General features: G+C 42.4%; 1 protein-coding gene across 2 annotated transcripts in view; it reads right to left on the reverse strand.

The window, feature by feature from the left end:
* erfl3 (Ets2 repressor factor like 3) overlaps positions 1-26,351 on the reverse strand; it is a 61,383-nt gene that overhangs the window by 23,132 nt on the left and 11,900 nt on the right. The window contains exons 2-3 of one of the 2 annotated variants that reach the window (XM_041044184.1): positions 19,913-19,919; positions 6,690-6,924 (exon numbers count right to left, since the gene is read on the reverse strand). In XM_041044184.1, coding sequence (XP_040900118.1) covers positions 6,690-6,721 — 32 coding nt within the window. In that variant the 5' untranslated portion in view covers positions 6,722-6,924; positions 19,913-19,919. The remainder of the gene's footprint in view (positions 1-6,689; positions 6,925-19,912; positions 19,920-26,351) is intronic. The other variant, XM_041044183.1, reaches the window with a different exon arrangement.

A 26,351-nucleotide genomic window follows, 5' to 3' on the forward strand; every position in this document is an offset into this window, starting at 1 on the left:
CCATCTCATTCAGGCGCACTCAAACACATGTGTGCCCCCACACACCCCCAGAACGCATCATCCAGTAAGATGCAGCTTTATCCCGCTCTCTGTTTAACCAAAAGGGTAGATTGAACAATCAATGCAAGTATGGATTTAGGCAAAGCCTTCAGGGAAACAGAGGGGAGGCTTTCTATCAACTCAGTTGTTACTGTCTGTGATTCTAGGCCAGGGATTAAGGCTGCGATTACACAGACCTGCTGTGATCCAAAACATTATGATCAAAGCAGAGGCAGAGAGAAACACCGGTGTGCAGGAACTCAGTGGCAATGAATGAACATATACATTTCAAAACAGTACTACAACCATGTTCAAAGCCATTCAGGAAGAGAGCACAGTATTATGATTTACTTGTGTGTTATTAGTGGTATCAGTACAATACCTCAATTTTTGCATCAAAACAATATTTTCTGATGTCTAACTTTGAGTAATATAAACATTTGTTTCTTACCTAAACTCTTCTATTTGTTCATTTAACAAAATAAGCCAAATGTCTGAAGCGCAACTGTCTTCAACACAAGCAGGCATACAGAATCTTAATAAAATGGAAAATAAAATGTGACTTTTATATTTCTAGCTCTAATAGTGGTCACATCAAGTCATTGCTAAGATCTGAGAATGCAGCAATGTCGCTAAAAACAGGGTCAACAGGACAACAAAAAACAAGTGGTCAGATGATCATTCATGTGTAAAATAAGTCTGACTTTCCTGAGAGTTTGCAACCTATACAGTTATGTTCATTGCCTGACTGGACTTTTGGATTTTTTTTGTGATGTTGCCATGTGCAATAATTGCTGCTACAAACAGACACATCTCAGTCTGTATTCAAAAATTCAATATTGAGGTTTGACACCTAGCAGTAGTTGTAAATATGGAAAAGGTTAACTGAATAATCATTTTTTGGGGACTATATGTATTCAGTTCAAATAGTGAGGAACAAAAGACCTGCCTGCTATGGGTAACTTTCTGTACAACTTTACTTATAATATGAAATCTGTACAAGCTCACCAGTCTATTTCAGTATCACTCCACACACACGTCAACACTAAAAATGAATTGAACCAACCTGCTTGTGTGTGCGTGCACAGCCTGTGCCTTGCCCATTGTTGGGCTGTAAATAGGCGCTGACTGTGACAGGAAGTTGGGATTACAATACTCCCCATGAGCCCCATGTTTATTTTCTACCTCTTTCGTCAGCATTGGCTGTTACACACACATCCCAGCCAGATCCTCCTCTACACACATGCGCACACACACCAGCTGCTCACACTCAGGTGTGTGTGTGTGTGTGTGTACAAATTGCACACGTGAGAGTGCTTTGTGTGGAAGCCAGGTTTGACAAGTGTTTGCTGTCTCAAAAAGGAAATAAAATGTGTTTGTGTAGGGAAGTGGGCTGGGCTGGGGGTATGATTAGGCAAGGTGTCACATGCTACATCTCTGTGTGTGTGCAATGGGTTGGGGTTGGTATATATGTTTGTGTGTGAAGAGGAGGATCTGGTGAGGGTCCGATTAGGAGGGTCACGTGCTCTGTGGGTGCGAGTATCTACTCGAGCACAATCTGGTGTGTGTGCTCATGTGTGTGCAGCTCGTGTGCATCCCTCCCTCATAGAAAATAAAGGCCTCATTCAATCAGGGACAATGACATACACTGTACACTGAACACATACATGCTGCGGACAGAGACAATGGAAAGACAATGCACACAAGCATACGTTGAACACAAAGTCATACAGTGGTACTGTCCCTGGGTGCTCCCTCTGCACTTTCTCTCGGGCCCTGGGTGTTTCCATACAATGTGTTGTTACAGTGAGAGGCCTTCTGACCTACAAACAGGCCCAGCCAGCTAGGTGACTAACGCTGTGTGCATATGCAGCAGTATTTCCTGCTGCATGTTTTGTTGATGTGGTCTATGAGGTTATTCTAAATGCACATCAGAACCAGCTTTAGTGCAGCAGTTTAAAATACACTGCAGTATTTAAGGACAAGAATGAAACAGTGGTATTAAAAATTACACATAATCATTCATTCACTTAAAATCGGGATGTCAGATGCATATTCTCATGTAATTTTAGCATACAACAAAAATAGTTTTTTGTTGTTCACAGCATCACCATTCCCAGGAATTTTGTTGGACCTTCATTCTTTTTATGTGTTTTTCTGTGGTGGCAATCTTCCAGCTGTGGCAGCCCATCACAGCTAAATGGAAGTTGGAAATGAAGCAAACACTCCAAACATGTGTGCAAGCAAGTATGCATGGGCAAGAATCAGTGTACAATGGTGCATTTGTGTATGTGAATGTGCACATGTGCTGTGTTTATAATCTTTGCCAGCTGTGCGTGGCAGTCCCCTCTGACCTCTGACTGCCGTGCTGGAGCCAATGTGGGCTGCTGCCTGCAAGGACAGGGGGGCCTGGACGTCTCAAGGAGCTGGGACCTCTTAGCGTGATTACACTCATTAAGCCAAAACTCGACAAATGACTGATTGGCAACAGGCTTCATTTCCCGTACTCTCCTTTGCCGATCAGTACACATCTCATTTATGAGAGCAAGCTGGTGGTGCAGGGAATTAGAGGAGAGGCTTTACTTCCTTGTCCTACAACATGATCCCTCATTATGGAAATGCAGTTGAGGGTTAAAGATTGTGTCCTTCCTACTACTCATTGCTCACACAAGAAATGTCAGACATCTCTGACCTCAAAGCTTGAGGAATATCCAAGCTGAAGGTGAGCATGACTTAAAAAGAGCTGAATACATGAAGTACCCGACAATCTGGACATAGTCTCCTTTGTCCTGACAGAACAACAAACTCATTAATAAATGAAAAAAAAAACAAGGCTATGAAATGACAGTCTTCTCTCTATCAATATCCAGCACGTCCACACACAGTTGCGTACATAAACACACACTCACACAGTGTGAGTGTAATCCTCTCAACAGGAGTGGGAATTTCACAGCGGCCGTGGGAGCGGGAGGCCAAGATGACGCATGGACTGAGGCTGTGCCCCCTAAACGGAAAGCCAACACATACGCACATGTCCACACACACAATACAGTGGTCATGATTAAGGGAATTTCCACCATGTGCATGGCAGACAGGAAAGAATAAGATCATGGAGGTAAAAATAATAATTACAAAGGCTAAGCGATAAAAAGAACACTTCAAAACACACATGCCTTTTCAAGTATGTGAGCATGTGTGTGTATGCTAATTGCCACATGCTGACTGTGGTCTCCATTATTAGCAGACTCCAGGTTTTCTCCATATGAGGGGCACAAGGTGGCCTGCAAATCAACAGTTTGCTCCATATGGGGACTGTTACCATGCACATGTGTGTTTGTGCGACTCTTTTACAACTTCATTAATCTTTAGTGTCATTAATCCTCTTGCCACATTACTATTGATGTGTGTCTTGAGAGGCTTCATTTCCAGTGTCTCTTGCGGTGAAGGGACTGACGACAGCTCTGGTGTCAAATCAGGTGACAACATGGACGTGGGTGTGTGCATGCGTCTGTTGTTTTGTTGACTGTCCTCCTCACGCTAAGCCTGAAGTGACTCTGGTCAATTTATAGGCACAGAGGGAGACAACCTGGTGTAGGAGGGTGGATCAGGACATAAAGTGCAAAGGAGAAACTCCTGTGTAGAAAACCTGTTGATAACCAGGCTCTAAGGCCGGTCCATCAGAGGGCACTAAGACCCGCTATATATAAGCACTTACTGAAGCCTAAGCTCCAAATCTGTTACAGCTCTAGAGGATGGACATGCTATAAATACACAGCCTGACCACAAGTATCCCCATCCACATTCTTTTTCTCTCTAATTCGGAAATTCTGAATCCGGACTCCAAGTCCGAGCGTGTGTGCGTGTGTGTATCACATGTAGGTACACATTAGTAGTCCATGTTAATTCCCTCTGTCCTCATAGGATCCCATCTGTAAGACACGTTATCTTAATCTCACCAGTGTAACTGAGCATATATATATAAGCCCTCCCACCCCTAAATTAAGCAGTTTAATGCATTTCCCTTCGTTAATGGCCTATGTGGCTTTCTGTTAAGTGCTTAGCCTAATCTTGGCCCCTGTTTGAGTGTAAACAACAAACCAGAGGTACAAGACCTAGAGAATGAGATACTGTTATTACCACAACTAATATCAGCTGAGACAAGTTCCTCTGGGATATTGTGATGTGTATAATACTGAGCTTAAATGTGCTGAAGGCAGCCATTAGCCATTTACACATGAACTCCGGACAGTTGCTGGAGAATCAGTTCTGGACATTGTCCGGAGTTGCCCTTTCACACATGCAGCACACGACCGGAGACACGACACGGTCTCACCTACAGAAAATACTCCGTTCGATTCGGGTAAGGGGTGGCGCCTGGTAAAATCTGTTTAATGTCTGGTGCAACTAATTCAGAGATTTACATTCACACATACAGTCTCTCCACGTAATGTCTAGAACAGTTCAGTCGGTCAAATTTGATTTACCCCATACTTGAAGATCAGCAAAGCAGCTGAGAAAAACTTATCCAGCCCCTGGAAAGAAAATTTAATATATTTTTCAATAGACTGTGAAGCAAAAATAGCCACAGAAGTCCAAATCAAATAATAAAGTCTACAGATGATGGTGAAACATAATGTTGCTGATATCAAAGTACTTGAATAATGGAGTTAACCAACACTGTGGATCAACAACCATACAACAACCAGCAGAAAGCCTTACCATGATACAGCATTTATATGAACTTGAAGCTAAGGTCACAATCAAAACTGTGCCAAATCACTGTCGTAACATGTGAATGAGCTTAGCTGTGCTGGCGTCCATGGATGTAACTCTAACCAAAAGGTGCAAAGGTGTGCCCGTCTGAATGGGCCAGTGTTGTAACTATGCTTAGAGTATAATAGCTAAACTTGTCCAGGTCAATAACATGTGAAGACATGTGGCAAGGGGTCAGTCTTGCAACGGTATTATAGACTTGGTTGAGTGTTATTAGTGCCCAGGCAGGCATGACTAGTAGAATGTCTGGGTGAAACAGAGCCAGAGAATCAAGGCTATGGGGTCTGTGGGTCTGAATGAAATGCTTCCAGCAGGTTCACTGCTGTAACTGGAATCAGCTGCCAGGGTCACAGGTGGTATTCTCAGTTTGGATTACAGAATGTTTCTTTATAATGGATGTAGCCTCAGGGGCGTCTGTGTGGGTTTAAGAGTTGTAACCTCATTTACTAAACATTTGTACCAGTGCTAGTTTAACTACATGTGTAAATAAAAAAACCTCTGATCAGTAAACCTGTGCACACATCCCTTCTGCACATGGAAATCACATTGCCACTGAGAAGGAGACTGTAGTGTGCCTGGCTTCAAGGTAAAGTATTCTAGAAATCAGGTGAGGGTTGGAACATAGATAGATGGGTAAATTGACTTCAGGCTCAGTTTCCTCTTCACTACAACACCCCGGTAAAAATACTGCTGTCGCTGTACCAGTCCAGTCTAATCTCAATCACCTCTCGGGTAATGCCCCTACAGAGCCTCTTCACAACTTCAGTGACCTCCACCAAAGAGATATCAAAGCCAGGGCAACCTGGTGGCCTAGGCGCCGACTGAGAATCCCTGGATCGCATCTGGCTGGGACCTTTGCTGCTTGTTGTTCCCCACCTCTCTCTTCCCTCACTACCTCTGGTGTCTACACTCTCAACCCTCAAATAAAAACATAAAATGCCCCAAAAAATTATTTTTAAAAATCCAAGTCTTTTAAGTCTGCCTCATTCACAACCAGGCTTAGGGGTTCCTCAGATATTCCTGCAAACACCGACAATATCCCTAGTCGAGGTCAGCAGTTCTCCTTTCCTGCTAGTTCTTTTTGAATTATCTGGAAAAAGGAGCAATTTCAGCCCCTGTTCATGAGTTGAAAACCAGAGACAGTGATGTACGTAGATGCAGAGCCCAAATATATGTATTTGGTACTGCTTCTCAAACTACACCATCTCAGGCTCATTCCCCTCCAAAAACAGTGACATTCCATGTCCCCTGACCACGCCCCTGCTTGAGGCCCCTGCACAAGCGACAAGTGACACTACAGCCATGGGTCCATGTTAAAATGTAAGGGCGATCGGCTCTGGCAGATTATTGAAGGAACTCAACTTATTTTCCTAACCCCTAAAGAAGCCGATTCATAAATGTCTTTGAATCACTCTTACTCTGGCCCTTAACCAGTCAGTGATTTTGAATGAACGTAGTACATTGTTTATATCAAAGTTAATTTTCTTCTTCCTTTTTAATAACAATCCAAGCAATGTGGATCTATATTTGTGCCTCTTCTAAATAGTCAGTGGTGTTTTGTGTGATTTGATTGCAAGTCAACTAAGTCAACTAGCGATTCAACTGGAGCATGTGGGCTCTTTACATTTAGCATACAGTAAATGTTTGAGAATATGCAGCCATGTAAGGTTCACACAACCTTATCATAATCATCATCACTGTAGTGTGTAAAAAAAATAGGCTTTCTGCAAAACAGCTCATCTGGTGTATTTGCTGGTCCCCCACAGAAAGAGAAGTTAAAGGTCAAGAATAGGAGCAAATAACTATGAATGACTACATACTCCCACATACAAAACAGAAGAAACAAGGGTATTCAGCAAGTTTCTCTGTAATCATACCTCAGTGCCCTGCTCAGTTTATCGTAGTTCATCTGGGGTTTACACTTCCTGGCCCCCCACAGTCGGGCCACCTCATCTGGGTCTTTGATAACAAACTCGCCATAGTCGCCCTGCCAGGCAATAACGTCATGATACTCTTCTTTTCTGAGCAGCTCCAGGATGAAGTGCCATAGCTGGATCTGCCTGGACCCAGGGCTTGACTCAGGTTTGTAAGCCCATTCTGGGAAGGCGAACCCTGAAACAGAAAAATAAGGAGAGTGGAGGGTTAGTGTGGGGAAAATACCAGGAACAGTGAATGGTGATGTGGTGAACACAAGTCATATTTATTCATTTGAAAGCCCTTCTTTCTGAGGGACATGAGAACCAAGGTGAGTCACTTTTGTCTCTGTGGAGAAATGATAACTATAGAAAACTACTTTAAAAGGAAGGCAAAAGAAAAGCAGAAGATACGATTACGAGTCAGCAGTTGTAGCTGTTTCAGGTGAGGATTCTGTTCTATAAGAGAAAAGAGGATTATAGGTGTCTGCCCAAGTATAGATCACATACAACAGTGCAGCTTAGTCGAGCACAGAATGGAGTGTCCTCTGTCATATTTCACATTGCACATTTCACTGCCACCCCCGAGTCTTTCCTGCATTTTCTTTCATTCTCCAGTCAGTCTTTGAACAATTTTGTGGGTAATTCACAAGCAATTTCTGCCTTATTGAGGAGTTTGACTCAGTGGAGAACAAGAGGAAAGGCAGGAAAAAGCAAAGACGGAGAGTGAATAAAGTAATATATCTCACAAACATTGGGCTGAGGGGCACTGTAACATGCCCTGGCTGCAAGAATGCCACTATAACTTTAATTGTCTTCATCTTACAAGACCCTCTAGGTGGTCAAAAAGTGTTGGTGCCCTTACAACTCACTGAACTCACTCTTCCTAAAAAGTGTTGAAATTAAAAGCTCTTCTGTCATGCATACATGCATGACTTCAGTTTGCCACAGAATAAAACAAAGACGCGAACTCTCTCTAAACTCATTTATTCTACAAAGATCTTCTAAAATGGCCTGGACAAAATTATTGATACTTTAGAACTGGTGATCATAAGTGGACTGTAGTAATTTTTCAAGCAGACTACTGTCTTCAATTAGTATCATAGGTGTTTCCAGCCGTGCAATCAGTCATTCAGGCTATTTAAATGGAGAAAAATGCTCAAAAAAAGTCCTCATTGTGTTTGCTTGGTATCACTGAGTGCACTAGGAGAAGAAAACCGATATCTGACTGAAAAGAAGGATAGTTCGAATGGTGGAAAATGGTGGTGACCTCCAAGATCAAGGATGTTCAGTCGCACCATACATTGCTTTCTGAATCAAAGTGGTCTCCAAGGAAGAAGGAAGGCCCCACTTTTGAAAAAGAACCATAAAAAAGCCCAAATGGAGTTTGCTAAAATGCACACTAACAAGTCCCTGCTTCTGGGAGAATGTCCTTTGGACAAATGAAACAAAATTAGAGTTTTTTGGTAAGTCACATCAGCTCTGTGTTCACAGGAGGAAAAAAAGTGAAGCTGTCATAGAAAAGAACACCATCCCCACTGTGAAACATGGAGGAGGCTCAGTTATGTTATGGTGTTACTTTGCTACGTCTGGGACAGGGTGCCTTGAATGTGCGCAGGGCACAATGAAATCAGACAGTTATCAAGGCGTTCTGCAGCGAAACATACTGCCCAGTGTCAGAGAGCTCTGCCTCAGCTGCAGGTCATGGCTCCTTCAACAGGATAATAACACAAAACAAACATCTAAAAGAACCCAAGAGTGGATGAGAAGAAAACATCGGACTATTCAGAGGTGGACTGCTATGAGTCCTGATATTAATCTTAATTGAACATGGAAGGAGCTGAAACTCACAGGTGGGAGAAGGCACCATCAAACCTGAGAGAACTAGAGCAGCTTGCTCAGTTAGAGTAATACAAAGTATATAGTTAAAGGTTCCAACATTTCTTTCCATGCTATTCTCATTTGTTGTATTATTTAAAAATAATATCCATCATTAAAACATGAGGTAAAATAACTTACATCACAAATTTCAGAGAAAATTGTGTTTTTTCTTTGTTTAAGTGAAAGGGTACTACATACAAACCACACTCCTCTACAGTCATTAGGTCACCACCTCACCACCGTAGCTATTCTCAGGAAACACACACACACTGAAACTATGACTCTAAAAGTTATAGTGTTAGTGGGCTTCGTGGAACAGTTCGGCACATGAAAAACGTTTCCACCTCTCCTCCACCTTTTTCCTCTTATGCAGTCACTCTTTCCTATGACCGGAGGAAAACAACATGGCCAGTCATCTCTCCTGTCTATCCCTCCATCTCTCTCCACCCGCTGCTTGAAGGAAACGCAGAGTAAGAGGCGCAGAATGAGACTGTGGGCGTGGGTATATGACTGTTTGTATGAGCATGTGTGCGCCCAAATGTACAAGTTTAAAAGCGTTTATGTGCCAGTGTGCGTGTTTGAAAATGTTTGTGCAAGTCTCCCACTAACATTCTGTTGCCTGGGTGGTCAAGAAAATTTGACACGACTGAGCAAAATAGAGTATTACAGTGTAATATTCAGCCAGATATAGCCTGGATTGGATTTGAGTTTACCCACAATCATCTTCATAGCACTAATGAACGCATAAGTGGGGAAGTTGAGTCACCAAAGAAAATGACATCCACCCTGCTAAAGTGTTGTTGTACAGGACACTTAATGCCTGTCAGTTCTGCTGATGCTAGTTTATAATGTTTGGTGAAAATAATGTAAAGCGTCACATTATACTGAATATCCAGGCAAGTGGTATTACCTGTCTGATGCTGTGCAATGAAATACAATAACCCTTCAATAAATGATACCTTAGAGCTTTTGTTGCGAATGGTGCATGTTGTAGTGGTGTTACACAGGACTCCTATTAGTCCATCTGGATTGACACATATGGGGGATGAATATTACAAACCCTCATTAACAAACAATGTAAACTACACCTTCAAAAAGCACAATTAAATGAGTACCCCTGTGACACTGTCAACTTCAGAAAAGGGCTATTGTTCTACAGGGGGCAGGGGTTTCTATTTTTCTGCTTACTTCGTTGATTTTAATATTAGATTCTTCTTTGAGAGGACACAGACAGACTTATAAGGGTAGAATGAGGCCAGTGTCTGCAATGTGTTTAACTGCACAGCATGCAAGTGGCAACAGAGGAAATGAGATGGGCTGGGCTGGAGATTGGGAAACAAACAGGCCCAAATCATCAGATTATCAATGTGCAGGCCTGTCAATGGATTTGCTGGACGACGGCCTGAGGCAGAGATAGATAGCCCTGATAATCTCTGCTGCGCTAGCTGGCTCTAGCCATTTAGTCACTGTTTCATAACACTAAATAATGTTGATAGCACATCTGCCAGATACTGTATCTTTGGATCTGTACATAAGTGTTCCTACCAAAGCCATTCATCAACATGAGTTAACTTCTTTACCAATTTTTGTCTCTTGTGCTATGTAAGAGTCAGATCGGGGGCAGTCACATTTGGGTTTCCAGTTTTTTAAGTTAAAAATAGGCTGAAAGGAAAGTTATCTTCCTATTTGTCTTCTTACTCATTAAACGTAGGCTACTAGTTATTTCTCAGCATCATTTCTTGATGGTTTTCCTCCACAGTGATGTATTTGCGAGGCATGGTCAATGAATCATTCATTTGTCCCACCTACTCAGGAGACATTTTGCGATTCAAAATAAAGATCTCTGAATATCAGTCAAAGAATGTACAAGATGCCTACACATTTTCCATCTCCAAAATCCAGACAGGATTTTATCAGCAGTTAGTAGGTGGCTAACGACAGTCAACAAACAGGCTGTGCAGGCAGCTTAGCCACTTTGTTGAAACTACAGATTATTGTTCCTTGTAACAAACATCACGATGTGTGAAATGACCACGGGTGTGAAAACTGCATAAACTGTGTCGTCTGTGTTGTATAATTTCTCAGACTTTCCAGATCTGCATATGTAGGCAGAAGTTAGCATGCAAATGAAACAACACTCACTGTCATTTTATTTCCTTTTTCTCTTCCCACCCTCCACCTCCTTTTTCTCTTTCAAACAGTCAAACAAACACTCGCGGGATGATCAAACCCTTAGTGAACTACAATCACAGAGGAACACACCGAGGGGCCATCATAAACATACTGGCCTGGCTGAGCATACTCCTCCAACAATAACACATAAATCACACACACACACACACACACACACACACACACACACACACACACACACACACACACACACACACACACACACACACAGTCCTACTGCAGAGGACAGTACTGATGGTGACTGTGTCAAATCAAGAGATGTGTGTCAAGTCAAGAGGTAGCTGGCCAAATCCCCAATCTGAGATGAATAAATCAACAGTGCTGACCGCATCTTAACCATTGACCCTGCGGTGCTGCTGCCGAGTTGGCAACTGCTCCACGGACGCTGCTCAGTGGTCGACTGTTTCGTACTGGGAGTTTGTACCGGCTGTGTAACTGTCTGCATGTAAATGAGCAAGCAAAGCTCATCCAAGGTAGGTATTAAAAAAAAAAAAAAACACCACAGCTTTTAAACTTTTATATTGCCATTATTTGTGCAGTCACTCACTCTGTGTGAATGTGTATGTCTGTAAAGATGCATCCATAATGATCTTTTTGACTTTGGCATGGCCCACAAGGTCATTATACACACACACACACACACACACACACACACACACACACACATCATATTTCAGATCACTGTGTGAAACTGATCCCTTGTAAATACTTGGAAGACCAGCAGCCGTGCAGTGTGTGTGAATAATGGCAAAAGGACATTGTCTACCTGACGCATGATTCACTGTCATCAGCAACACTGTATATCAAAGCGACTATGCAGATAAACAGAGGTACGAGTACAGTGCACAGGTGTGTGCATGTCATCTGTATTGTATATATATATGTCATGGTCTTGGGTACTTAGTATAACTCATCAGTTTACCTGTCAAAACCTTTACATCAAAGGGACCACATGGCATAGTTTGAGTACAATACAACAGCAACTTTTGTTACTGTGTGTGTGTGTGTGTGTGTGTGAGAGAGAGAGAGAGAGAGAGAGAGAGAGAGAGAGAGAGAGAGAGAGAGAGAGAGAGAGAGAGAGAGATGGTAGGGATTATGTTTAGAGGAATGCTGAGAGCAAGAACAGGTGTCTTTGTCCTTCTCTCCACCCAGAGTCCAACGCAGGCTGAGCTGTCCTGACTCACACTGGATCAGCTATCACACACACACACACACACACACACTCTGATACGCGCACCCGATAGGAGAATTTCAGCGGGGAATTTTTTGGAATCTGTGTGTGAGTGTAAAAACTGTGTGAAGATGTGATGTGTGTCAGGATAAAGACAAGAGAGAGACAGAAAGAGCGGGGAAGGGCCTGCACAGCACGACCCCCCCCCCACCACCACCACACTTAACCTCTCTGACCTCAGCTCTCCCTCTCTTTGGCTCCTTTCCTCCCTCACCCCCCTCCCTCCCCAGGGAGACACCAGATAGCCATTACACCATGCATGCGCAGGCCTCACACACTCTCTCTCTCACACACACACAGACTCTGCATCAATAATGTAGAGACTGGTGTGGAGGGTTGGCGATAGGGGTGCGCCTAATCTCTGCCCTGGGACACTAGAGAGAGTGCAAGTGCGTCAAGAACTGTGTGCTTGTGTTGTGAGTTGGGACAAGTGAGGGGCAGGTGGTAGAAAGTGATGCAAAGGGGACGAAGAGGAGGAGGACGAAGGGAGGGAGGGAGTGCGCGAGGGATGGGGGTGGAGTGAAAGAGAAGAAGGCAAGACGAGATGGGGTGAGGACTAGGACATGCGGAGAACAGAGAAAAGAAAGTAGGAGAAAAAGAGACGGGGGAGGGAGTTTGGGGAAACAAGAGTGGGAAGAGAGAGAAAGAGACAATGGCAAGAGTGGGAGAGGAGCGAGGGGGTGGATGGATGGAGGGAAGGAAGGAGGAGGAGGAGGAGGGGGGATTAAGGGAGCGATGAGATCATAGCTCGTCTGGTAGTCTGTTGTCATCCAGGTCAGATTGCTTACCCCACCTCCTCCTTCTTCCCTCCATCCCCTCTCCTTCCCACTCCCCTTCTGCCCTTCTCCTCTCCACCCCCCCTCCTCTCTAGGAGTGCGGATGCCTCTTTTCCTCTGTGTGATCTTGGTGGCAAGCCCCTAGCAGACTTCTAACACTGCTGCTATACCAGCTATGTAAGCGGCTCACAAGAGGGGGTGGGGAGGAAGTCCGTGGTGATGAAAGCAACTGAGTGAGAAAATAGTGAAAGAGAAAGGTAAGAAAGACAAAATGACAAAAAGCTTGAGAAGACACAGAAAAGTGGCACTACGCTGTGAAGAGCTGGACACAGTGTGAAGGCTGGTTACAGAGCAACTTCTCAGCAAACTCCAAAAGATAATATTGCCCTCAGATTGCCTGTGGATGCATGCTGCATTTTGGCACAGTTTCATGAGTTCTTGTCCTATTTCTTAAAGTTCATAATTCATTCGATCTGTCGTTTCAGTTTCTATCATCCTTAATTCTTGTCTTGTCGGTCTTGTGTTCTGTCAAAAGCCCTGCTGACAACACTACTTGCAAAAACATTTTAGAGTTGAAGCAACTGGTAAATTATTCAACTGTCATTTTTAACAAGCAAAAATGCCAAACGTTCTCCAGTTCCACCTCTTTAAATGTGATGATTTGCTGCTTTTTTTTTTTTTTACATGACAGTTTAAGGTACCCTTTAGAGTTTTTGACCACCAGCAGTGCTATGGACGTATTGTTGGATAAAACCTGAGTCTGAAGATGCCATTTTGGGCTCCGGAGAATTATTACAGGCATTTTTTCCACTGTTTTTCTGATATTTTACATACAAAATGTTTAATCAGATAATTAAGAAAATTGTCAGTGTGTTCGCAGACGATGAAAATCTTTAGTTTCAACTGCACAGCCTCAAAGAAATTGCTGACTGGATCGTCAACCTGGGGCTGAGATGTCAAGGAGAGCGTGAGCTGATGGGAAGGAGGCAGAGACAGACGGCCAGTCAGACAAAGTAGTAGAGTGAGAAAAGAGATGAGGAGGAGAGATTCCCAGAGCTGCGAGTCCTACTCAGCAGCAAATCAACTGACAGGCCTGTGCCAAACTCACAGCCGAGTTGCAAACTCAGGGTTTTTACACAGGGCCAGGGCCTCTGAACAGCCATTAGCGGCAGCTGGCTGGCACCGCACTAGTTTAACCCAACTCAGCTTTAACATGGATGTGGGAAACGACGAGTGCAAGTGTGTGTGTGGGTGGGTGAATGTTGAGGGGCGGTGAGGTCACTGTCGTCTCTGAGACTCTGTAAAAGCACTAAATATTGAGAGACAGTCAGTATTTGCCTATAGCACATTCATACACAAGTATACACAGCCTTTCCTTTGTCACAGCTGCTTGGATGAGTGAAACTGCCCGAAGCGACGAGCAGAGGGAGCAGAGAAGACAGAAACACAAGACCAGGAGGTGGAGGGGAGGGATGGAGGGATAATAAAAGGCTTGGAGGGTGAGACAGAGAAAGTAAGAGTGAAAGGAGGGAGAAAAAGAGGAGGGTGGGCTCTGCAGGGGGGGGGTAATAAGAGCCCATACGCCTGAATCCCAAAGTGTCTGGACTCTTCCCACCAAGTCCATTAAAAATTCATTAGGCCAATACTAGAGGAAGACTAGAGAGTGAGACAGAGAGAGAGAGAAAGACAGACACACAAGAGAGTGACAGAAAAAAACAACACAAAGTTGGGGCTATGAGAAAAACATTGATGAGAAAAACTGATAATTTGGTAGAGAACTTTCAACTCAAAATGGTATTTATTCAAAATGTTAGGTATATTATTATAAGCTGCAATGTATAAATGCCACTATCAGCGAAATGTCTAATACTTGTTGTGATTTTCATTATCAATTAATCTGACCATTATTTTCTCAGTCAATTGTCTGGTCTATAATACATCAGAAAACAGTGACAAATATCTATGACAATTTCCCCAAAACTGAAGATGACGTCTTCAGGTTTCTTGTTTTGTCTGCACAATGGCCCAAAACCCAAACAGATTAAGAAAACTAGTGAATACTGACATCTGACAGGCTGTAAGAGAGGAATTTGTTTATGAAAAATGACATAATCTTTAAACCGCTTGCTGATGAATTCTCTGTCCACTGATCTTTTCAGCTCCAACTACAAGAATCAGTCTTTGGTCTGACATTATGAATTTGTGCTCTGAACTAGGTGACTAAAAACTGGAAATGCAAGGGTAAGAAATAGAATCAGATGCTTAAAGCTGCCACCAGTGAAAATGTCTAGGGGAGATGCAGATTAGAACAACAACCGATGACTGTTGGTCCTAGTTTCCATTTCAACATCACACCGTCTCACTTATCATTCTGAAAAACTTGAGTTAGGTGATGATGAATAAGTAGGCAGGTTTTTGACTTCTATGCGTTTTTTTTTTTTACTGGTTTGGAAACAATCTTCCAGAGAAATGTTGGGTTGTTGTGAATAATACAGATGGAGACAAATTTCCCTTGGAAGAATGGTTCTAGTTGGAGGTCCATAATGACCCCGGCCTCACCTATGTGCCAGGAGCGGTTAAACACACATCACACAAAAAAAACATGTAAGCCTCACAGGCTGCTCAACTATTCTTAGAGGTCACCACAGTCTACATTTTCTATAGGCTCCTACTCATTGCCGTATAGCTGCAGAAGAGAGAAGCAGAGAAAGAGCAGGAGAGAAGAGAGTGCTTTGTGGCCTTGGAAGGCCCAAAAATAGCACCCCACACACACACACACACACACACACACACACACACACACACACACACACACACACACACACACACACACACACACACACACACACACACACACACAGGGGTTATTGTTCAACAGTGGGAAAGCAAGAGAGAGGAGAGCGAGCGAGAATACACAACATGGATGGGGAGAAGAGGGAAAGTACAGAAGTGATGAAGGAGGAAGAGGAGGAGGCGATGAGGGCACACGTGGGACAGAGAATGAGAAGGACATGATGTAAGATGAACGACTTCATCCCTCGGTTCAGTGCTGTATAGCTTGTCTTCCAGTGAACAGACAGACGTCTTTTCCAGGAAATTGTAGGGGAGGAGCAATAAAGGAAAAAAAAAAAAGGCACGAGCGTCCACTGGGATCTTCTCTTCCAGAACAAGCTCCTCTGCTGCAGCCCTCTACATCTAGTCCACAAGCTCGACTGCCAGACAGTAGACAACTTGTTAAGCCACAGCACAGTACAAATATCCATTAGTTAAAGCAAGGCTTTCAAGTGTGTGGAAGACCGCATGTTTCAGAGTTGACTCTGAAAGCAGAAACTCTAAGCTTACACATGGTTTACAAACTAGCTAAGCACTTTATTGTAAAAGAAATTTGTATCTCCAACATTATCCTCTAGGGCTGTATGAGTGGTTTTGCAATAAACTACAAATTACTTTATATTATTGCTTACTCTCAACCAGTCAGATTCAAGATAATCACAGGTTTCCATTCATTTCAATACATTATAAAAAAATAACAAATAGAAAATAAACTTGCACGGTTTTCCAACTTGCTAAAGTTAGTTAATTTAGCATAGTGTGCTAATGCAGTTACAAGCAAAGAATGTGATTCCTGCTTCTGGCGAAATGTAACAACTTTAACACAAGAAGGAAGTTTTAAGTTAATTTAAAACAGCAGTGAAATACCTGAAGGGTGGAAAATAAATCTAAAACATACTGTATGCCTGAATGTGGTGCCAAATGTAATGTAAAATACCTGATTTGCAGCCAAGGGACTAAAATGTGTAAAACATGTATGGTCTATTTATTAAGAATGAGAACAAAAAGAGAAAAGACAAGTTAGTCACTTGATAAAACTACCTTAATGAATATTTGATCACCTAAGAGGGGTCGACTGGTTTCCAAAGAGGCTGAGCCTGTTGATGGGAGCTTGATTTTAGGCTTTGACGACCCAGCAGTCTAGTACTTCACCACGAGGGATACTGTAACACACTATACAGCCCATGTAACTAGCAACATGTACACAACAAGCAGTTCTTCACATGGGAGCTCCAAGAAAAGGCACAAACACACACACACACACACCTATGCAGCTTTTTCACATGGGAACTGGAAGACTAAAAGAGCAAAAGTCACCAGCAGCCACAAATGCATGTAGAACGAGCACCCTACGAACTAAAATACTGAGCTCTGTCCATGCAACACACACATAAAGCCCTGAGGCCTTGCACCTGATGTGCTTTGGTGGGCTGGAGAACTGAACCTCTCTCTGTGTAATCACACTCAAACACACCTGGTGGGAGTGTGTGTGTGTGTGTGTGTGTGTGTTCCCCAGAGTGTGTTAAGAACAGCAGAATAATATTGTGTCAGTGAGAGAAGAGTCCTGTTGCTCTCAGGGCGCTGTTAGGTATATTTACTCTCACCAAAGTGACGCACTGCTCCCAGGACATTAACCCTTCTCCTTAGAAATACACACACTGAGATACACACACAAACTGCTTCTACATGCTGCACTCACACAAGCCGAGGTGCAGAGGACCAAGATAAAAATCACACCTAATGATATAATTTTAAGATGTTGGAATGAAGCTGAATCTTTTATTAGCAGAGACTACAATGGCAGATCCAGATCCCAGTACACCCCAAAGACAGCCTCACATCTGGTTCAATTGTTAATGCAGTCTTTTCTGTATTAAACAATAGTGAGATTTTATACACTGTGTAGTTTCAGCATGCCAAATACGTGCTCAAACTATGCTTGAAATTCCCCATGTCTGCCAACAATGAGTGCTGATATGATACCACTGCTTTTTCTACTCCCAAATTTAAAATCTGTATAAACAGCTACCTCACGGCCTGGGACTCATTAGTTTAGTGCCAGTTTTTTTTAAATGACACCCTGTCTACTGTAATCAGTCACATGCAGCTAATACCTGGTCCATTTATTAAGGCCCAAGCTGGTAGATCAGATCAGAGCATCTGATTGACATTTCACAGACTAACTGATTAACCAAGTAGTTGAGGAAATAATCGTCACATTAACTGGTAATGTAAATGATCGTTAGATGTAGCCCTCCTGTGTACCTTTTTATTGTGGTGGAGGGAATGTGTGAAAAAACTTAAATCTGGGACTGCAAACACCTTTAAATGTTCACCTTTACTAAAAAATGTAAAAAGTGAAAAGTAAAAATGTAAAAAATTAGCTGACCACACCTTCATTAAAACATGGCTTTGTATGGTTAGGAAAGTGGCAGACAGAAAGTGGTTTTGCATGGTTAGGAAACTGAAAACTGAACCGAAAGTGAATTAAATAGGTCAGGGCATCTGCACTAAAATATATGGCAATTTTCTCATTTTAGACTAATAATTTGCTTCAAAGTTACTTTTTGGGAAAAGCTGTTAAGGCCTAACACGACCGTGTTACAGGCCACAGGCGCCTCTCTTCTCTTTCGCTCTGTCTCCCCACCTCACAGTCTGGTGTTAATGTACTTCTCCAGCCAACAGCTTGGCAGAGAGCTGCCAGTTGACACTTCACCTCTGGTTCAACAACACACTGCCCACACTCGCTGCTGCCTGAAAGAGTGTGGTGACTGTGTATGCACATCTGTGTGCTGGAGCAAATAGGGACAGCGATATAGACATTAATATTTAAAAAATATTACAGTATTATATCCATGTCTAAATTATGTGTATTTTTAAAATTGTATCAGGGCTGCGACTAAAGATTATTTTCATTTTCCATTAATATGCTGATTGATTTTTCAATTCATTAAACATTTGCCTCATGAAACGATGAAACGATCTCCATATGGAGAGACCACACTGTCCATCATTTGACTGTGGGCCAGAGGGTCTGTGTCTGTGATCACCCACACTATGCAGCTTGACTGTCACTGTGTATTTGTAAGGTCAGTGGGTCAAAGAGTTACTTTGCCACACAAGAGTACATCAGATGTGGCATGACTGAACAATATATCTATCAGGCGGAGAAGGTGTGTGTTTCTGTGAGAGACAGGTGGCACTTTTGGGAGGTGGTTTCCTGGAATGTGCCACTAGAGCGGGACAGGATGTTAGCAACTGCTATGCACCACAACAACAGATCTGTTTCCTGTGTGTGTGTGTGTGTTTGTGTGTGTGTGTGTGTGTGTGTGTGTGTGTGTGCACCCATGCATGTCATTTCTGATACATACTAAAATCTGGCAAGAATCAAAACCAACTCAAGCAATACTCAGAAGTAACACAGGAATTACTACACCTTGATAAGTACTTCTGATGATTACGGTCACGGTTGTGGAAATACAAGTATGCTGGAGAAAACAGGGGAGAGTGCTTCAAAGATAAAAAGAAATGAAAAGAATGTAACACTGACACAGACGCACACTCTTTCAAACAAATGAGCATGCACTCTGATGTCACCTCTGCTGTCAACTGCACCTCACTGTGTGCATATATAAATAAATATATGTATATAAATACATGTATATACATAAATACATACATACATACATACATACGAGTGACAGGAGATACTGCAGTGGACAATAATAAATGACATAATGACATCTGTCATACATGAAGGACATAAATGAGTATGACACACACAGAGCTAAGACCTACTGAAAAGATACACAGAACCAGAAAAACAAGTCCACAATAACAGCTACTGACTAAAACACCCAGTGTGTGTGTGTATATTTATGTGTGCGAGTGTGCGTCAGTGCTGACTCAGTGCGTGAATGTGTTTGTAATTCAGCCTTCACAACGCAAACTCTCCTCCATTCTCCTGCGTCTCTCTCCCGCTCTCTCTCTCTAACACTGTCTCCTAGCAACCAGACACTTAAGGCCTAAAAATAAACCCCCAGAAACGAACAGAACAAAAAAATAAAGCATAAACGGCAATTAATCCTTTCAAGCCTGGAACATGGACTCAAATAGACCAGGTATTAGAAAGGGAAGAGCAGGGCAGGAGCAAGCGAGTGAGAGGAGTAGGAGGCTGAATCTGCCAGCAACAGGTAGTCGTCAGGAGACAGAGTTCTGAGCTACATGACAGTGTATGTGCGTGTGCATAAAGTGTGTGTATATGAGTGTGTGCCCACTATCCTTGGCTGGGAACAAGACAACTTTTCCACCATCTCCAAAAGCAGGGGCTGCTCTAGGCAAACAAGCCTCCAGCATAAACCAACGCAGCGGTCCTGCGACAAGCTGGCAACATGTGTTAAACAGAGTTTGAAGAGAATAACATGATGCATGTCAAAAAACTCAGCAAGGCCTCTCTCTCCTTCTCTCTCTTTGACAGCAAGCACCTGTATTGTGAGTTTTCCTCCTCTTCCTGCAATGTTATGAAATAAACAATGTTATGAAACAAAGTAAAAGACAAGTGAGTCATGAACACACGTACACGGAGGCCTGCTGTCTAGCATCTGATGCCGACACATTCCACAGTGGATTAACATTTTGGATGTGTGATGGCAAGTGAGAGACAAAGCAGCGAGACACCTGATCTTTACACCAGATGTCTAACAGTTCAGAAGGAGCTGTTCTTGTTCTTTTAAAATCAGATCAACCTAGTGCTATGTTGGCAAAAATATAATATCACAATGTGTTTTTGTTTCACTGACACAAGTGTATTCAAGTCTTTCCTTGAAGTAAAACTTTCAGACCAGTTGGCATAAAAACTAAAAGTTAGAGAGAGACCATATTAAAAGGTATAGAATTTGCATTCAATCTCCAAGTCCTAAATTAACAGTTTCATGGAACGAATAGTGATATAATTACTCTTGTCAGGCTGGGATTAATAGGTACATTACACTCATATATAATTGTGAACAAGGACTTACTCCAGTGAAACAGATTCCATTGTTTCTATTGTTCTGTCATGATTTTTTTTTAAACATTTGATGGATCAACCTCTTGTGCATTTTCCTTACAGTAATTATTTAAATATTTATACAAATAGTCTAGATTGTTTGTATGAACAGTCCAGATCTCAACGTTCCTGACAGAAATGTTTATTTATGCTATACCTTACACTGTACTCTGAATGCTGTGGTTGGGTGGTGCTGAGGCAGTGGCATATTTTTACTGACAAAATCACTCCTGGTTTGCTACTAACTTATTTAAAATAACTCAAGAAAAACATTTATGCTCTTTAAACAAAGGACTTATTGCTATTAAATGTAGAAATAAGAAAATGTTCTATTAAATATATCTAATATCTACACTGAACTGGTTAAAAACTTTTTCTGTGCTTCATCAATACACGATAACTTAAAATTACAGATAATGGTCTAATTATGATGAGAGTGAACAAACAAGAGCTTATTAAGAGTATAATCATGAAAGCCGTTTATTACAACCCATAGTTATGTTTTATTGTTAGGCGACCTCTAGCAGCCATATTAATTACAATGGAAGCAAAAGAGGAAGTCAGGTGATTTACAGTGCAACAAAGTTCGTTTGAGGTGAAGCCCAGGTGGATGGATGGGTTGACAAAATACAGGATGTGGACACAGGAGACAGTTGTTTGTTTCCCATGTGGAACTGATTTTTTCTTCATTGTTTCATCTAACCATGACCGTTCCACAACTTTGACCGCGTTATGATGACGAAGGTGTTCTAATATTAAGAAAGTAATGTATGGCACTCATTTTGCGCTCAAGCCTGATAACAGCTACCAAAATACCGACCTGAGACATTGTTCCTGATGATGGTGTACTAATGGCCTTTATACGCAGAAAGACCAGTCAGATACTTTGTTAACCCATGAAATAGCTTGGCAAGGGCTAAATGCTGCTGTCAATCAGGAAAAGTCACAGGTACATCCCTTGCCTCAAGTCTCCTATATTACATGGGAAACATAAATTAATGATGGGTACCACGGGCCTCTGCCATTTTCTGGAGACACACACTGTCCTTCTGCTGTTTTTTTTTTTTCATTTTGGTGATGTTTTAAAACTGTAGGCTCTCAACAAAAGAGAGAAAACAGCTATACTGATTACATGTCAATGTAACCCTAACCCTTAGTTCATATCTCCTGATAAAGTTTCAAGTTTGATACACCTTTAATGCTTCTATACTACAAGAAATGCCTACCTACAGCTACATTTAGCCTAACTAGTTCACTAGTACAACCCTTAACTATGCATGTATGGAGAATTTTATTGTTGCTTTACTCCAGTGCAGCAAAAGACAGTTTGCATTCATTTTATTTTACAAGTTACTTGTTCAGTTAGAACTACCTTTGCTATCCTGAAGACACAACAGGCACACACACACGTTTACACACAAATATTCTCTCTCATCTTCAAAAACTCAAAGCTCAAATGGGAATCCTGTGGATGTACTATATGTTTATGTTTGTGTGCCTCTTGTTATGAACTGTGTGCTGTTGTTCAGACAAGAGGTGAGAGTAGAATAGGTGACTGCCCCTGGGGAATCATGTTTTTCTCACAGCTCTTCTGCTGATAACTGTGCTGGTGATGGCTTGCATTCACAAGGTATTCACCGTGAGTAGTTAGGCAGACACGTACAAACGCACACACACTCTCCTAGTACTTTCTGAAAAACAAAGGCAGCTATAACATAAAAGCTACGCAGGTTTTCTACAAAACAAAAAGGTACACTGATACACTGATGGTGCTTGTATTCGAAAAACAACACCAAAGTGTCACCTGTTACCTAAGTCATTGTGCACCCTTCCAACACATACACACACACTCCCTTGTAGACTATGTGATCATCAGGGGAAAGATGAACCTAACTTAAGGGTGAAGCAGAGGGCTGGTATTCTAAACGGGCCCTTGGGTGCTGAGTGAACAGGGGACATTGGCAGCTTACCAACCAGCACTGTTGTCCATAACACCTCCCTGCTGCTCGGGGGAAGAGCAGCTTTGGAGCTGTGTACAGCATCCAGCTTCTAAGGTGCTAATAGATGGGTAATTACAAAAAATTAGGGATGGGAAGTTTCACAGCAGCATTGCGTTATGATGATGACTGTTGATAGTGCAACACGGTTACTAATGACTAACTAATGACATAATTGAACTTCACAAAACTATGCAGAATGTTATAAATGGTATATCAGCCAAACAAAAGGTCCAGCAACGAAGTACACTGAAACAATAACCTTCTTTGATTACCTCTGCCGCTCCTTAATTAATTTAATTTATTTCACACTGGCCCACACACTTATAACAACACCAAACAGTGTATTACATAGCAGTACATGCACATTCAAAGTCTGAGGCGCCGGTAGACTGTGCCCTCAGAGGTTCCTGTGCGTCAGCAGTGTGTGTGAACAGAACCAAAAATACACACCACTTCACTAAGTCCCATCAAGCTATTCCTTCCTGCACTTCTAGTCTATTCCTCCATCAATTCCCCCATCCCAACCCCCCACACCCCACCCGTTCGTCCAACCCTGCGCGCTTTCCTGCTATTCTTCTATTGCAGCTAATTTTAGATGAAGGAAAAAGCTCTGTCCACATCTGCTAGTCATTCTTTAAGAGGTGTGTGTGTGTGTGTGTTTGTGTGTTTAGGATTAAGAGGAGAGGGAAAGGAAACTGGGAAAAGGTCAAAGGCAGAGAGAAGTAGAAAACAGAAAGAGTACTGAAAAGGAAATCAGAGGAAATGTACAAAAAAATGAGGTTAAAGTCAGAGTCACTGTCACAACCAGAGCAAATGTTCATCATTGCTGAAATATAGTCATTTAGACTGAGCGTTTCACTCTACATTTACTTGGCAGTGGTGAACCACGAGAGCAATAAACTGCCATCATGAGTAAAGAGAATGTGAAATAAACTAAACATTATAATTTAGCTCAATCTACCCAGAGAAGGAGAGACAAATGTAAAGACAAAGTACTTGATCTCTTTAATGATCATAAATCATCCAAATGGGAATAATTTGTAGTGGAGGACACAAAGCCTATGGTTTTGGCATGCTGGCCACAGGTGAAGTCAAACCTCAAGTAAAGGAATGTGATGCACACAAAATAACTATTTTTTTTGCAGGAGGATTATAGTCTGCAACACATTGCTTTTCTTCAGGAGATTTTAAATTTGATTAAAGTTTTACTTCAAACAAAATGAAACCAAAACTTATGGAATGGTTTCATGGAAAAATATGGAATGGCAACAACACATGCTGGCTGATTCAGTAAATTCAACATTCATCATGTTAGCATGTCTTTTACTACTGTGGGGTGACACAGTCCCCTTTCACCTCAGCTGCACAGAGCCAATGTCCAGCAAGACACACTCTAACATGTAAAAAACTATATACATGCACACAGGCATACAAATGCACACAGCACTCACACGGGATCCTGGCAATAACTACCATGCGTCACAGTGGGCTGTGAGGGGGACACAGAGGGCAGAGTACAGCATGTTTATGTGTGCGTGTTTATCTCGTCGTAAACAGGGACAAAAGACACATGCCGTGTCACCGCCTGTCACCACTTTCCCTTCTTCCCCCACTATTCTCGTCCTTCCCTCAGTTTCTCCTGTTTTCCATCAAGCCTCACGCCTGTGCCTTTGCCCTTGTCTTGTGCCCCTTCAACTCCTCAGTGCTTCTTTCTCCTCCACTAACCCCCACCCCACTTGGTCAGCTTGTTAAGCATGTCTCCTAAAGCTGATTAAGTAGTGCTGATCAGCCTTATGTAACACTCACCTCGCACAGACGTCGCTGCCAGCCAGCCAGCCAGCCAGCCTACTGTCTTTGTGCCTTTGTGTATGTGTGTGAGAGATTGCTTCAATGAACACCGCTCTGCATGGAGTATTTGCAGTTGCAACATACACACACACACGCACGCACACACACACTCATAAGCCTGTGTGCATGTATTACAATAATACTACGTCTTCTTGGGTTGGAGCCAAGTCAGTGCATGAAATAAGAACATTTAGCCACAATGGTGGAATGTGCACATCATGGTCTCCCCAGGTGTATGTAAGTGTAAGTGTGTGTGTGTGCGTGTGTGTGTGTGTTGCTAATGCAGGCTGTGAAGATAATCAGTGCTTATCCCCCAGTTAACATAGTGCTGCCAAGAGAGACCATGCACCTACAACACTGCAGCAGGGGGTGGGACACACACGCCAGCGCACACACACACACAGACAAACTTGACATGACAGACTGAAGGCATAAATGATGAAAACCATCTTTACAGCCACAAGCACACAAACACATACACTTTAACACTGTGCTGTTGGTGTCTGTAAACAAAGCTCTGCTCCAGATCTCATTAATGGGTGGAGCGACTGAGTTAACGAGGCACTGCACACAGGCAGGTTAGAAAGGTCGACTCGCCCGGCTCCTATTCTCTCCTCTCCTGGTTTGCTCTCGCGCTCTGCTTCATGGGAAAGATTAGAATCCTCAGCTGGAGCAAATAAAGCTGGATGTTATGCAAGAGCCCGGGAGAGGGAGGAAGAGACAGAGAGAGAGAGAGAAAGGCTGATGATGATGTAACTTGAGTAAAGAGCAAAATACAGAAATGGAGAGCAAGAGAGAAAAAGATAAAGAGGCAGGGCCACAGAGGTGTGTGACAGGGCGCCTTGAAGCATCTTACCTTACAAGATGACCAAGCTCCATCACAGCCTGCTGTATGAACCTTACTGTAATATATAGTGCCAGCAACCCATCTAAACAATGGTAGCCAATACGCTCTAATGGGCAATGAGCTCAGCAGTAAACACACAGCTGCCCTGCACTGGCAGAGACCAGTCCTCCTCAGTTTCTCACATCCTTGCCCCAGCCACATACAAAACCAGACTACACAATTTAAGGTAAATCACTGTGTTATACTTGATGTCATTATGGCCACCCTGAAGGGAATTCATCTGAACAAACTGCATGTGACTTCTCATTCATTCCAGCAGTTTTTTTTTTCTTTTGCAGGCCTTAGGACTTACATTTGGTGATTTCTATTTAACAGATACATGATGTAGGTAGATGTAGGTAAGATTGCAGACTGGTCGCTTGTAATGTTTACACATGTTATATTCTTAAAAGTCCAAGGTAGATATGGACAGTAAGGGCTGAAAAAGAGTGAGTCTCGAATAAAGGATCTGTGCTGAACAAGAACATGGTATGATAAAGTTACAAGTCCACCTTAAAGTACTGATTTATTAAACTATTGCTCTATTTTTTAGTATGCTAGAGAACTATATTTATCATGTCTATTTTATTAAATCTAATGCTGCATAATGTTAATTGTTACTTTCTTTACTAAGTAAGGACCTGATTTTTAGATGCTGCTGTTGGCAAGGCATGTATGCCAAGTAAAAATAAAAAACAACAGGTGTCAGGGGAAACAGAAAGAAGAGGACAAGAAGGAAGGAAGTGAAAAAAAGAGAGAAATGAATGGACCATGGGGAAGGAAGTAGGTTCTCAGAGATAAAAGACTGACTGGCAGAGAAAGAGAGAGAGCAATGAACTTTCTCCTCTCCGTTAGTATACTGACTGGATGGTGTTATGTAAGAGATGAGTGCAAACACACCGATTACCTCCGCTCGGTGGAACTCATAACAT

Source organism: Toxotes jaculatrix, chromosome 8 (genome assembly GCF_017976425.1).
Source record: "Toxotes jaculatrix isolate fToxJac2 chromosome 8, fToxJac2.pri, whole genome shotgun sequence".
Classification (NCBI taxonomy): domain Eukaryota; kingdom Metazoa; phylum Chordata; class Actinopteri; family Toxotidae; genus Toxotes; species Toxotes jaculatrix.